This window comes from Triticum aestivum, chromosome 7D, assembly GCF_018294505.1.
Source record: "Triticum aestivum cultivar Chinese Spring chromosome 7D, IWGSC CS RefSeq v2.1, whole genome shotgun sequence".
NCBI lineage: Eukaryota > Viridiplantae > Streptophyta > Magnoliopsida > Poales > Poaceae > Triticum > Triticum aestivum.
In genome coordinates, this window is record NC_057814.1 from 56,220,618 (window position 1) to 56,234,608 (window position 13,991).

The following is a 13,991-nucleotide window of genomic DNA, read 5'->3' on the forward strand; positions in this document are numbered from 1 at the left end:
TTTCTAATGATATCGAAATCCCCCCCCCCCAATGACACAGGGGAGAGGGTTATCTTGATACAATCTAGATAATTCAGCTAAAAAAGTTGCTTTCCCTTCTCTTTGAGCATCACCATAGACAGTCACCAAGTTCCAACTAAACTTAGCTTTTTTATCAAAAAGTAGTGTTCTGATAAAAAATATGTGCCTTTTTCCACTTGTATCAAGTCAAAATTATCATTATTAATTCCTACCAATATTCCTCCAGATTTGCCTCGAGGGGCAATCCATTCCTAGAGAAAAAAAATTCCCCCAGCAAGGTTGTGCAATTCATTTTTTGTAAAGTCACCCTTAATGGTCTCCAAAAGGCCAACAAAATCTAATTTTTTTTATGATTGCCTCTCTGATAAAGTTTTTCTTTGTGTCCTGTCTAATCCCCCTCACATTCCAAAATATTCCTTGCACTGGGAAACTACAAATTAATCTTGCTGGAACTAGTAACTCATGAGTATACACAACGTTTGTAGGTATCATCTCACTATTAGACACACATTCAGTTTCTTACAGATGAAAGAATAAAAGCAATTGACCACAAGAAGTGGCATTGGGAAAAAGAATCATGTCTTGTCAGCTCCCTCGGTTTGGCTTGGGAAGCTCGCTCACAAGTCCCCCGCCTGCATTTTTTGGGAAAGTTGAGCCGGCGTCACAAGTAAGCAAGCAAAGATATATCAGCAATTGCACAGTTTTAGCATGAAGTAGGATCTTCCAAGATAATCTAACCATGCACTGAACTGAGCAGTACACCATGTCCTTGTCGATGCCACTACCACACCGACAAGAATTCGGGCGTAGCTCTGAAACTGGGTGCGACTGCATCATCAAGGGCACCTCCACGATCACCTCAGTATAAAACCACCCATAACCATCATCAAGGGCTCTCTCCTCCCTAGAACTCTGCAAGGATTTCATTCGGAGAAAAATGGCTGATCACAGACAGACAGAACCAACATTCTCTGCACAATAACTCTGCTGAAAACAAAAACGGCTCACCTGAACGGTGCTCAAGGAGGCAAGCCATTCCCCATGGAGCGTTTGTATGAAGCGTGCGACAAGACCGAACTCTGGGGTGTCTATGATTTCGATGGTGCTGTGATTGTCGTGGTGATGGCACACCTGGGAGCTGAATCCGGCGTGGCAGAGGAGGCAGAACTTGTCCCATCCATGTCCCAGACTGACGATCGGTGTCCCATTTGAATGCTCCAGCGTCAGGAGTCCCTTCACACGATACTTCTGAGCCCGACTATCCAGGACCGCTTGGCGAGTAGGGGGCATCACCGGATCACGGCCTATCTCTTCGAACTGCCATGATTAACATTGAACGATCTCATTCTCTGGTGAGGTAGGTCGAGAAACCAAGAAGCTGTATATATATACCCAAGAAGGAAGGCCAGATAGGAGGATTGATCAGGTACGTACCTGACAGTGGATGGAGCAGAAATCATAGTCTTGGGCTATTCGACGGTTGCATTCCCTGAAGCCGCACGGCTCTCCTCCGCCGCCGCCGCCGGCATCCTGCTCCTCCGGCTTGGGATGCAGGCGCACCCAACCTGGGAATGCCATCTCCGGCTGCATGCAATGCACAGAGCAGAAGGACAAAGCTTAATGGAGCGAATTCGCACCAATTCTTGACAAGACAAGGCAGCAAGCTCTCTCAAGTGATGATCCTCACCTCGACGCGAGAGCAGTCGTAGAAGTGGTTAACGTCCTCCAATCTGACGATCAGCAGCCCCTCGTGCTGCACCACCTGAACAAAGAATCGCAAACAAGTGATCGATCGAGCAGTCCCAAGAAGAAGCCAAGAAGCAGAAACTAATTAAGCGCGCACTGTTGATGGGAGAGACGAACCTCGATTATGAATGTGGGGTGATTGCCGTGATCGCGCCTGCGGCTGGGTGGGGCGGCGGGGCAGCAGCGCGCGCAGAAGTGCTTGCTGCAGAGATAGCAGAAGCGGTAGGGCTCGCATATCATCCGGAAGTCCAAGCTCGCGAGTTTCTCCACCCACTGCAAGAGGAAGATAGATCAGGGTCAGGGGATTGAAGTGCAAGAAACCAAGAACTGAGAGGAAAATCCACAGAGAGGGGGGGGGGGAGAGGTGCCTGGTGGTGGTGGGGCTGCTGCTTCTGTTGGTCGAGGCAAATATCGCACAGTTCGGGGTCCTCCGACGAATCCCAGTTCTTGAAGCAGCAGCTGCACGACGAACAATGGTGATGGATTTGCATGCGATGCAACAGGCGCAAGAAAGAAAGAAAGCAAGAATCCAGCAGGGAAGACAAGATCAGACAGAGACGGGCCTGCGAACGTACTTGTGCTGCCACCTTGCGCAGCGAACGCACTCGAAGAACGTCGTGTCTTCTTTCTCGTCGTCGATAGCGTCGCCGCACGTACAGCACGCGTTGGCGGCCATGGCGGCGAGCCGGAGCCGGGCAGGGAAGACGGGTGGGGAGGAAGAAGGGAGCCTGTTCTGTTCTCTTCTGTTGTTAACGGGAGGGAGGAACGATTGATAGCCGAAATGGTTTGGTTGATCGATAGATAATGGCTTCTGTTGTATTTATAGGCGCAGAGGAGGTGTTGTATCGCCGTCGTCGTTGCTCCCTCCCTCCGGTCGCTTGCTCCCTCGTGGTGGCGCAAAGGAAGCGACCCCAGAGCCCAGAGCAGAGCAGCGAGCGCTCCCACTCCCCGGTCTTCTTGCATTCTCCGATGAAGCTCCTTCCGGAGTAGGAGCCCGGAGGCCGCTGCCGCCGCCATTGTCGCCCGGTGGCTGAATGCCTTCCTGGAAGAAAGCAAAGGATTTGTTGTTGGGTCTGTCTAGGACACATCTAGATGTGACATAGTTATGTCACATCTAAGCTCATGTCCACTCAGTTTGTGGTCTATTTTTTGTCCTAGTTTTTTTATTTCTTGTTGATGCATTATATATTTGTGAGAGCTTAGATGTGACATCCTTAAAAAATATCTAGATGTGAATTAGACAAACTATTTGTTGTTAGTCATCAGGCGGTTGCTTTAATATGCGCGCTGCTTTAAGATGCGTGCTCTCCAGCCGGCTTCACCCTGAAAGTGATAATTCTACCGGTGCCGGTATGTAACGGCAATGCATCCACCGCCCACTTTGCCATCAAGATTGGTGCGTCGAGTTGCGATATAAAGATTTGAAAACTTTTGCCGCACATATAGATTGTAATATGCGATGACATGCATGTTCTTTTGCCAGAATGACTATGAAGGAAGAGAACGATAGTAGAGGGATGGGCGGGTTGCTGCACGCACGACTCTCTCTCTCGACAAACTGAAAGCCCTGCATTTTATTTTTGTTGTAAGTGCTCATAACTTTTCAACCAAATTTTCGGTTCTGAAAGTTAAAACAAGACCGATCTAGGATACATTTTGATTAGTTTCAACAAACTGATTTCACTAAATTTAGAAGAAAAAAAATATTCACTCATTTCAAATAACTGATTTCACTCATTTTTAATATAAATATGTCACTATTTTCAAAAACATTACACTTTTCTACTATTTCAAAAAGTGATTTCAACAATTTCACACATTTCCAAACACCGAGCCACTCATTTCACAAAATTGTTTTATTTCATTTCAAAAAAGGAATTCACTCATTTTCAAAAAAAGGATTTCACCCATTTCAAAAAATTGATTTCAGTCATTTCAAAAATGATTTCACTCAATTCAAAAAAACTATTTCATTCATTTCAAGAATAGATTTTCCTCGTTTAGAAAACTGCTTTCAATCATTTCAATAAACAAATACTAGTCCATGAAAAAATGATTCCACCCATTTCAAAACACCAATTTCACTCATTTCCAAACAACTATTTCACTCATTTCAAAAATTGATTTCACTCCATTCAAAAAAGAAATTCACATAATATCGAATAACCAATTTCACTCATTTTAGCATGTCATTTATGCAAATTAATGCAAACAGCAAGTTTAATTTATTTTATCATGGATGAAAGTTGGAAATTATTAATCTACACAAAATTCTGATCATTTTACATATTAAGTTTGGTTTAATCCGATGCACGGTTATTTATTTATTATACGCATGAACATGGAGGTCCAATCTGTAAAACAACATTCTCTGGATAATTTGATAAATTCGTTCGGCGAAAAAACACAGTGAACGGGCCGAAACTGGCTGGCCCAACAGGAGGAAAAAAGAAAAGAGGGGCGTCGGCGGGGTGGCCTCACCATGGGTCTGGGCCCACGCAGCTGGCCGATGCGGTCAACGGGCACGGGGCTGTCTCTGTCGCTCGCTGCAGGCGAACAGAGGCGGGCGCACGGGATGGCAGCGACGGCGAGCACAGAGAGCAGGGCGGCTTGCGGCGGGGCCGGCGCGGGCGAGGCCGGAGGTCTCTGTAGACGAACGGACGGCGGCAGCGCATCTGGGCAACCGAGAGAGAAGTGAGCTCGGGAAGGAGAGAATAGGGAGGAGGAAGGGGTGCACGGGCGCGGCAAGGACCTGCTGGTCGGCGGCGGCGACTGCTGGCGCTCGTGGGGACGAGCGCTGCTGGCTCGAGACAGCGAGGCCATGGTGGATGCAGGCGACGGCGCGAGCAGGGGCAGCGGCGGTGGCGTGGGAAGAGGCCGGGAACGGGCGGCGGAGGTTGCTCCCGTCCAAAGCAGGCCGGATACGAGGCAGGGAAGGGTGCGGACGACGGAGCTGCGGGCGTTCATGGCGACGTCCCTGTTGAAACACACACACACACACACACACACACACACACACACACAGAGAGAGAGAGAGAGAGAGAGAGAGAGAGAGAGAGAGAGAGAGAGAGAGAGAGAGAGAGAGAGGAGAGAAACGGGGGAGGAAGGAAGGGAAGGTAGGGGCTCATCTGCTTGTGGCGCCTGGTCTCGGGTCGTCGGCGGTCGGCCGGCGCGATGCGGCGAGGAGGCGCTCGGGAGACCGGGCGTCCAGTGCAAGGAAAGCTACGGGAAGGCCCTGGCTGGCGCGAGGAGATCCCTTGGATCTTCATCCAAGGGTGGAGAAGGGGAGCTACAGGCTGGATTGGATCCGAGGAAGGAGGTCGTTGGCTGGGTGGGGAAAACGAGGGAGAGAGTGGCGGCGGCGGAGACGGGGTGGATGGGACAGGAGGTCTAGCTTTTAGGGATTGGTCTAGGGTTGGTATATACTCCCTCCATTTTTATTTACTCTCTGCATATTAGAGTTGATTGAAGTTAAATTTCGTAAAGTTTGACCAAGTTTATAGAGAAGAATATAAATATTTACTATAACAAATCTATATGATGCGAAAGTACGTTCAATAGTGAATCTAATGGTATTATTTTGTTATTGTGCATGTTAATATTTTTGTCTATAAATTTTGTCAAAGTTTATAAAGCTTGACTTTGACCAAAACTAATATATGAAGTAAATAAAAACGGAGGGAGTACTAGGAGTATATGGAACGGAGATGGTTTTTGGTCATCCGATCTCGATTGGATGGCTCTGCGACAACGGGTGGTCTAATGAAGAAACCGATGTTTAGCGATGTAGGGGGTGATCCGAACCCACTGGCCACGATCGAGTGGATCAAGTCCGGGGGCAATTTTCGGACGCGCACGCGAGGGTGGATTTGTGCATTGTGCAGAGAGACTCCGGCTTAGGCAAGAGAGAAAACGAAGATCCAGGTCGCAAGTGTAGTCTCGAACGGTCAACAACGAGAACTGAGAGAACCAGCAACTACGAACGGAAGCAAGATTTATAAAAACATGTGGATGCAATGCTCATGATGACATGATGAAATGCAACAAATAATTAAATAACGTGGCTACAACGAAATAACTTGAAGGCATCTGGAGCGGCAGTCTCGGGCTGTCTCAACTCTCCCCCACTTACAAGAGACCTCGCCCCGAGATCTAGGAATGAGAAGAGGAAGTGAAGAGGAAGTGAAGAGGAAGATGGCGAGGTAAACGAAGTTGCTGCTTTGACAAACGAGTGAAACCACGGACCTTGAGAGGTTGAACAACTTGAAAGAAAGAATAAAATGGAGATGAACGGAGTTGAGAGCACTCCGGTAGAAAAAAGGAACAAGGAACACCATGAGAACCTTGGCGGTTGCGAAGGCATATGAAAGGGGTTACAAATGGGCAAGAAAGAACATGCAATCACTCTGGTTGAAACGAGATAAACAAGGAACGGGAAAGAACAAATTTGAACAGCAATCCAGTTGAAAAGAGACGCAAAACTTGATGAGATGGAAAGGACTTGGAAAATAGAGTAACAAACGATGCCTCTGGAACGAATTAATAGAGAAGAACCAGCATCTTCTACCACGAGTGAATTTGAAAGCATCCTTACGAAGAAGACTTGAACGGAGTTGTTTAATGAATCAACCAACAAAGGTATGATTTCAAATGGTCTTATGGAAAACATCCCAAAATTATGAGGTGAAAACCTTCCACTAACAAAAAAAAGATTTGATCAGGAGCAACAAGAGATGAGAAGCTTCTTTCACCGAGAGAATAGGAGAAAACTTGTTTTATTGATAGGCACCATAATTAGCAACATTCTATATTCACAAATATTCAGAACATATATAGCAGCAAACTTTCTGTTTTCAAACAGCAACATATAGACTTGCAAAATAAGAATGGTAAAGGCTATACTTGACATTTTTATTGAAATAAAAGATGTAAAACATTACTATAAATAACAGAAAGCAAATACTAATAAAAGAAAATGACGCTCCAAGCAAAACACATATCATGTGGTGAATAAAAATATAGCTCCAAGTAAGGTTACCGATGAACAAAGACGGAAGAGGGGATGCCATCTGGGGCATCCCCAAGCTTAGGCTCTTGGGTGTCCTTGAATATTACCTTGGGGTGCCCTGGGCATCCCCAAGCTTAGGCTCTTGCCACTCCTTATTCCATAGTCCATCAAGACTTTACCCCAAAACTTGAAAACTTCACAACACAAAACTTAACAGAAAAATCGTGAGCTCCGTTAGTATAATAAAACAAATCATTCACTTTGGTACTGTCAAGAAAAGATTCATAATTTTTCTCACATGATGCCTACTGTACCCTATCATTTCTACAATTTATATTAAGCAATATAAGCCATAGAAACTAGAAAACAAGCAAACTATGTGATTGACTTGACCCATTCCGTTAGCTTAGCACTCGATCGTTTAGTATGTTGCTATTGCTTTCTTCATGACTTATACATGTTCCTATGACTATGAGATTATGCAACTCCCGTTTACCGGAGGAACACTTTGTGTGCTACCAAACGTCACAACGTAACTGGGTGATTATAAAGGTGCTCTACAGGTGTCTCCGAAGGTACTTGTTGGGTTGGCGTATTTCGAGATTAGGATTTGTCACTCCGATTGTCGGAGAGGTATCTCTGGGCCCACTCGGTAATGCACATCACTATAAGCCTTGCAAGCATTGCAACTAATGAGCTAGTTGCGGGATGATGTATTACGAAACGAGTAAAGAGACTTGCCGGTAACGAGATTGAACTAGGTATTGAGATACCGACGATCGAATCTCGGGCAAGTAAAATACCGATGACAAAGGGAACAACGTATGTTGTTATGCGGTTTGACCGATAAAGATCTTCGTAGAATATGTGGGAGCCAATATGAGCATCCAGGTTCCGCTATTGGTTATTGACCGGAGACGTGTCTCGGTCATGTCTACATAGTTCTCGAACCCGTAGGGTCCGCATGCTTAAAGTTAGATGACGGTTATATTATGAGTTTATGCGTTTTGATGTACCAAAGGAGTTCGGAGTCCCGGATGAGATCAGGGACATGACGAGGAGTCTCGAAATGGTCGAGACGCAAAGATCGATATATTGGACGACTATATTCGGACATCGGAAAGGTTCCGAGTGATTCGGGTATTTTTCGGAGTACCGGAGAGTTATGGGAATTCGTATTGGGCCTTAATGGGCCATACGGGAAAGGAGAGAAAGGCCCCAAAGGGTGGCCGCACCCCTCCCCATGGACTAGTCCGAATTGGACTAGGGAGGGGGGCGCCCCCTTCCTTCCTTCTCCTTCTCCCTTCCCTTCTCCTACTCCAACAAGGAAAGGAGGAGTCCTACTCCCGGTGGGAGTAGGACTCGCCCCTTGGCGCGCCCTCCTCCTAGGCCGGCCGCCTCCCCCTTGCTCCTTTATGTACGGGGGCAGGGGGCACCCCAAAGACACAACAATTGATCTCTTAGCCGTGTGCGGTGCCCTCCTCCACCATAATCCACCTCAATAATATCGTAGCGGTGCTGAGGCGAAGCCCTGCGTCGGTAGAACATCATCATCGTCACCACGCCGTCGTGCTGACGGAACTCTCCCTCAAAGCTCGGCTAGATCGGAGTTCGAGGGACGTCATCGAGCTGAACGTGTGCTGAACTCGGAGGTGTCGTGCGTTTGGTACTTGATCGGTCGGATCGTGAAGACGTACGACTACATCAACCGCGTTGTGCTAACGCTTCCGCTTTCGGTCTACGAGGGTACGTAGACAACACTCTCCCCTCTCGTTGCTATGCATCACCATGATCTTGCGTGTGCGTAGAATTTTTTTGAAATTACTACGTTCCCAACAAGGGCATCCGAGCCTGGTTTTATGCGTAGATGTCATATGCACGAGTAGAACACAAGTGAGTTGTGGGCGATATAAGTCGTACTACTTACCAGCATGTCATACTTTGGTTCGGTGGTATTGTTGGATGAAGCGGCCCGGACCGACATTACGCGTACGCTTACGCGAGACTGGTTCTACCGACGTGCTTTGCACATAGGTGGCTGGCGGGTGTCAGTTTCTCCAACTTTAGTTGAACCGAGTGTGGGTACGCCCGGTCCTTGCGAAGGTTAAAACAGCACCAACTTGATAAAATATCGTTGTGGTTTTGATGCGTAGGTAAGAACGGTTCTTGCTAAGCCCGTAGCAGCCACGTAAAACTTGCAACAACAAAGTAGAGGACGTCTAACTTGTTTTTGCAGGGCATGTTGTGATGTGATATGGTCAAAGCATGATGCTAAATTTATTGTATGAGATGATCATGTTTTGTAACCGAGTTATCGGCAACTGGCAGGAGCCATATGGTTGTCGTTTTATTGTATGCAATGCAATCGCCCTGTAATGCTTTACTTTATCACTAAGCGGTAGCAATGGTCGTAGAAGCATAAGATTGGAGAGACGACAACGATGCTACGATGGAGATCAAGGTGTCGCGCCGGTGACGATGGTGATCATGATGGTGCTTCGGAGATGGAGATCACAAGCACAAGATGATGATGGCCATATCATATCACTTATATTGATTGCATGTGATGTTTATCTTTTATGCATCTTATCTTGCTTTGATTGACAGTAGCATTATAAGATGATCCCTCACTAAATTATCAAAGTATAAGTGTTCTCCCTGAGTATGCACCGTTGCAAAAGTTCTTCGTGCTGAGACACCACGTGTGATCGGGTGTGATAGGCTCTACGTTCAAATACAACGGGTGCAAAACAGTTGCACACGCGGAATACTCAGGTTAAGCTTGACGAGCCTAGCATATAACAGATATGGCCTCGGAACACGAAGACCGAAAGGTCGAGCGTGAATCATATAGTAGATATGATCAACATAGTGATGTTCACCGTTGAAACTACTCCATCTCACGTGATGATCGGACATGGTTTAGTTGATATGGATCACGTGATCACTTAGAGGATTAGAGGGATGTCTATCTAAGTGGGAGTTCTTAAGTAATATGATTAATTGAACTTGAATTTATCATGAACTTAGTACTTGATAGTATCTTGCTTGTCTATGTTGATTGTAGATTGATGGCCCGTGCTATTGTTCCGTTGAATTTTAATGCGTTCCTTGAGAAAGCAAAGTTGAAAGATGATGCTAGCAATTACACGGACTAGGTCCGTAACTTGAGGATTATCCTCATGGCTGCACAGAAGAATTACGTCCTGGAAGCACCGCTAGGTGTACCACCTGCGCCAGCAACTACAGACATTGTGAATGCCTGGCAGTCACGTGTTGATGACTACTCGATAGTTCAATGTGCCATGCTTTACGGCTTAGAACCGGGACTTCAACGACGTTTTGAACGTCATGGAGCATATGAGATGTTCCAGGAGTTGAAGTTAATATTTCAAAAGAATGCCCGGATTGAGAGATATGAAGTCTCCAATAAGTTCTATAGCTGCAAGATGGAGGAGAATAGTTTTGTTAGTGAGCATATACTCAAAATGTCTGGGTATAATAATCACATGATTCAACTGGGAGTTAATCTTCTGGATGATAGCGTCATTGACAGAATTCTCCAATCACTGCCACCAAGCTACAAGAGCTTCGTGATGAACTATAACATGCAAGGGATGGATAAGACAATTCCCGAGCTCTTCGCAATGCTAAAGGCTGCGGAGGTAGAAATCAAAAAGGAGCATCAAGTGTTGATGGTCAATAAGACCACCAGTTTCAAGAAAAAGGGCAATGGGAAGAAGAAGGGGAACTTCAAGAATAAGAACAAGCAAGTTGCTGCTCAGGAGAAGAAACCCAAGTCTGGACCTAAGCCTGAGACTGAGTGCTTCTACTGCAAGCAGACTGGTCACTGGAAGCGGAACTGCCCCAAGTATTTGGCGGATAAGAAGGATGGCAAGATGAACAAAGGTATATGTTATATACATGTTATTGATGTGTACCTTACTAATGCTCGCAGTAGCACCTGGGTATTTGATACTGATTCTGTTGCTAATATTTGCAACTCGAAACAGGGGCTACGGATTAAGCGAAGATTGGCTAAGGACGAGGTGACGATGCGCGTGGGAAATGGTTCCAAAGTCGATGTGATCGCGGTCGGCACGCTACCTCTACATCTACCTTCGGGATTAGTTTTAGACCTAAATAATTGTTATTTGGTGCCAGCGTTAAGCATGAACATTATATCTGGATCTTGTTTGATGCGAGACGGTTATTCATTTAAATCAGAGAATAATGGTTGTTCTATTTATATGAGTAATATCTTTTATGGTCATGCACCCTTGAAGAGTGGTCTATTTTTGTTGAATCTCGATAGTAGTGATACACATATTCATAATATTGAAGCCAAAAGATGCAGAGTTGATAATGATAGTGCAACTTATTTGTGGCACTGCCGTTTAGGTCATATCGGTGTAAAGCGCATGAAGAAACTCCATACTGATGGACTTTTGGAACCACTTGATTATGAATCACTTGGTACTTGCGAACCGTGCCTCATGGGCAAGATGACTAAAACGCCGTTCTCCGGAACTATGGAGAGAGCAACAGATTTGTTGGAAATCATACATACAGATGTATGTGGTCCGATGAATATTGAGGCTCGTGGCGGATATCGTTATTTTCTCACCTTCACAGATGATTTGAGCAGATATGGGTATATCTACTTAATGAAACATAAGCCTAAAACATTTGAAAAGTTCAAAGAATTTTAGAGTGAAGTTGAAAATCATCGTAACAAGAAAATAAAGTTTCTACGATCTGATCGTGGAGGAGAATATTTGAGTTATGAGTTTGGTCTTCATTTGAAACAATGCGGAATAATTTCGCAACTCACGCCACCCGGAACACCACAGCGTAATGGTGTGTCCGAACGTCGTAATCGTACTCTACTAGATATGGTGCGATCTATGATGTCTCTTACTGATTTACCGCTATCGTTTTGGGGTTATGCTTTAGAGACGGCCGCATTCACGTTAAATAGGGCACCATCAAAATCCGTTGAGACGACGCCTTATGAACTGTGGTTTGGCAAGAAACCAAAGTTGTCGTTTCTTAAAGTTTGGGGCTGCGATGCTTATGTGAAAAAGCTTCAACCTGATAAGCTCGAACCCAAATCGGAGAAATGTGTCTTCATAGGATACCCAAAGGAGACTTTTGGGTACACCTTCTATCACAGATCCAAAGGCAAAAACTTTTGTTGCTAAATTCGGAATTTTTCTGGAGAAGGAGTTTCTCTCGAAAGAAGTGAGTGGGAGGAAAGTAGAATTCGATGAGGTAATTGTACCTGCTCCCTTATTGGAACGTAGTACATCGCAGAAACCGGTTTCTGCGACACCTACACCAATTAGTGAGGAAGTTAATGATGATGATCATGAAACTTTAGATCAAGTTATTACTGAACCTCGTAGGTCAACCAGAGTAAGATCCGCACCAGAGTGGTACGGTAATCCTGTTCTAGAAGTTATGTTACTGGACCATGACGAACCTACGAACTATGAAGAAGCGATGGTGAGCCCAGATTCCGCGAAATGGCTTGAGGCCATGAAATCTGAGATGGGATCCATGTATGAGAACAAAGTGTGAACTTTGGTTGACTTGCCCGATGATCGGCAAGCAATTGAGAATAAATGGATCTTCAAGAAGAAGACTGACGCAGACGGTAATGTTATTGTCTATAAAGCTCGACTTGTTGCAAAAGGTTTTCGACAAGTTCAAGGGATTGACTACGATGAGACCTTCTCAACCGTAGCGATGCTTAAGTCTGTCCGAATCATGTTAGCAATTGCCGCATTTTATGATTATGAAATTTGGCAAATGGATGTCAAAACTGCATTCCTGAATGGATTTCTGGAAGAAGAGTTGTATATGATGCAACCGGAAGGTTTTGTCGATCCAAAGGGAGCTAACAAAGTGTGCAAGCTCCAGCGATCCATTTATGGACTGGTGCAAGCCTCTCGGAGTTGGAATAAACGCTTTGATAGTGTGATCAAAGCATTTGGTTTTCTACAGACTTTTGGAGAAGCCTGTAGTTACAAGAAAGTGAGTGGGAGCTCTGTAGCATTTCTAATATTATGTGTGGATGACATGATTGGAAATGATATAGAATTTCTGGATAGCATAAAGGGATACTTGAATAAGAGTTTTTCAATGAAAGACCTCGGTGAAGCTGTGTATATATTGGGCATGAAGATCTATAGAGATAGATCAAGACGCTTAATTGGACTTTCACAAAGCACATACCTTGACAAAGTTTTCAAGAAGTTCAAAATGGATCAAGCAAAGAAAGGGTTCTTGCCTGTGTTACAAGGTGTGAAGTTGAGTAAGACTCAATGCCCGACCACTACAGAAGATAGAGAGGAGATGAAAGATGTTTCCTATGCTTCAGCCATAGGCTCTATCATGTATGCAATGCTGTGTACCAGACCTGATGTGTGCCTTGCTATAAGTCTAGCAGGGAGGTACCAAAGTAATCCAGGAGTGGATCACTGGACAGCGGTCAAGAACATCCTGAAATACCTGAAAAGGACTAAGGATATGTTTCTCGTATATGGAGGTGACAAAGAGCTCATCGTAAATGGTTACGTTGATGCAAGCTTTGACACTGATAAGGACGATTCTAAATCGCAAACCGGATACGTGTTTACATTGAACGGTGGAGCTGTCAGTTGGTGCAGTTCTAAACAAAGCGTCGTGGCGGGATCTACATGTGAGGCGGAATACATAGCTGCTTCGGAAGTAGCAAATGAAGGAGTCTGGATGAAGGAGTTCATATCCGATCTAGGTGTCATACCTAGTGCATCGGGTCCAATGAAAATCTTTTGTGACAATACTGGTGCAATTGCCTTGGCGAAGGAATCCAGATTTCACAAGAGAACCAAGCACATCAAGAGACGCTTCAATTCCATCCGGGATTTAGTCCAGGTGGGAGACATAGAAATTTGCAAGATACATACGGATCTGAATGTTGCAGACCCGTTGACTAAGCCTTTTCCACGAGCAAAACATGATCAGCACCAAGGCTCCATGGGTGTTAGAATCATTACTGTGTAATCTAGATTATTGACTCTAGTGCAAGTGGGAGACTGAAGGAAATATGCCCTAGAGGCAATAATAAAGTTATTGTTTATTTCCTTATATCATGATAAATGTTTATTATTCATCCTAGAATTGTATTAACCGGAAACATGATACATGTGTGAATACACAGCCAAACAGA

The 13,991-nt window shown here is 45.1% G+C and overlaps 2 protein-coding genes across 2 annotated transcripts; both read right to left on the minus strand.

The window, feature by feature from the left end:
* Window positions 1-388: 388 nt before the first annotated feature.
* Window positions 389-2,570, minus strand: LOC123169936 (uncharacterized). The gene is made up of 8 exons (XM_044587783.1): window positions 2,343-2,570; window positions 2,136-2,226; window positions 1,885-2,040; window positions 1,709-1,783; window positions 1,456-1,605; window positions 1,030-1,338; window positions 760-933; window positions 389-653 (listed from the first exon to the last, which is right to left on the minus strand). Exons 1-8 carry the CDS (start codon window positions 2,441-2,443, stop codon window positions 639-641), a joined length of 1,071 nt encoding a protein of 356 aa, XP_044443718.1. The 5' UTR covers window positions 2,444-2,570; the 3' UTR covers window positions 389-638.
* A 17-nt stretch (window positions 2,571-2,587) lies between these two features.
* Window positions 2,588-4,734, minus strand: LOC123169938 (proline-rich receptor-like protein kinase PERK10). The gene is made up of 2 exons (XM_044587784.1): window positions 4,249-4,734; window positions 2,588-2,809 (listed from the first exon to the last, which is right to left on the minus strand). The coding sequence occupies exons 1-2, from the start codon at window positions 4,732-4,734 to the stop codon at window positions 2,588-2,590; spliced, it is 708 nt and encodes a 235-aa protein (XP_044443719.1).
* Between the last annotated feature and the right edge of the window lie 9,257 nt (window positions 4,735-13,991).

Coding starts and splice junctions, on each gene's coding strand:
- LOC123169938 (XM_044587784.1), bottom strand. CDS start 4,734: ATGAACGCCCGCAGCTCCGTCGTCCGCACCCTTCCCTGCCTCGTATCC. Junction 2,810..4,248: donor TGCGTGGGCCCAGACCCATG/GTGAGGCCACCC, acceptor GCTTTCTTCCAG/GAAGGCATTCAGCCACCGGG.
- LOC123169936 (XM_044587783.1), bottom strand. CDS start 2,443: ATGGCCGCCAACGCGTGCTGTACGTGCGGCGACGCTATCGACGACGAG. Junction 2,041..2,135: donor AGCAGCCCCACCACCACCAG/GCACCTCTCCCC, acceptor TTCCTCTTGCAG/TGGGTGGAGAAACTCGCGAG. Junction 1,606..1,708: donor ACGACTGCTCTCGCGTCGAG/GTGAGGATCATC, acceptor CATTGCATGCAG/CCGGAGATGGCATTCCCAGG.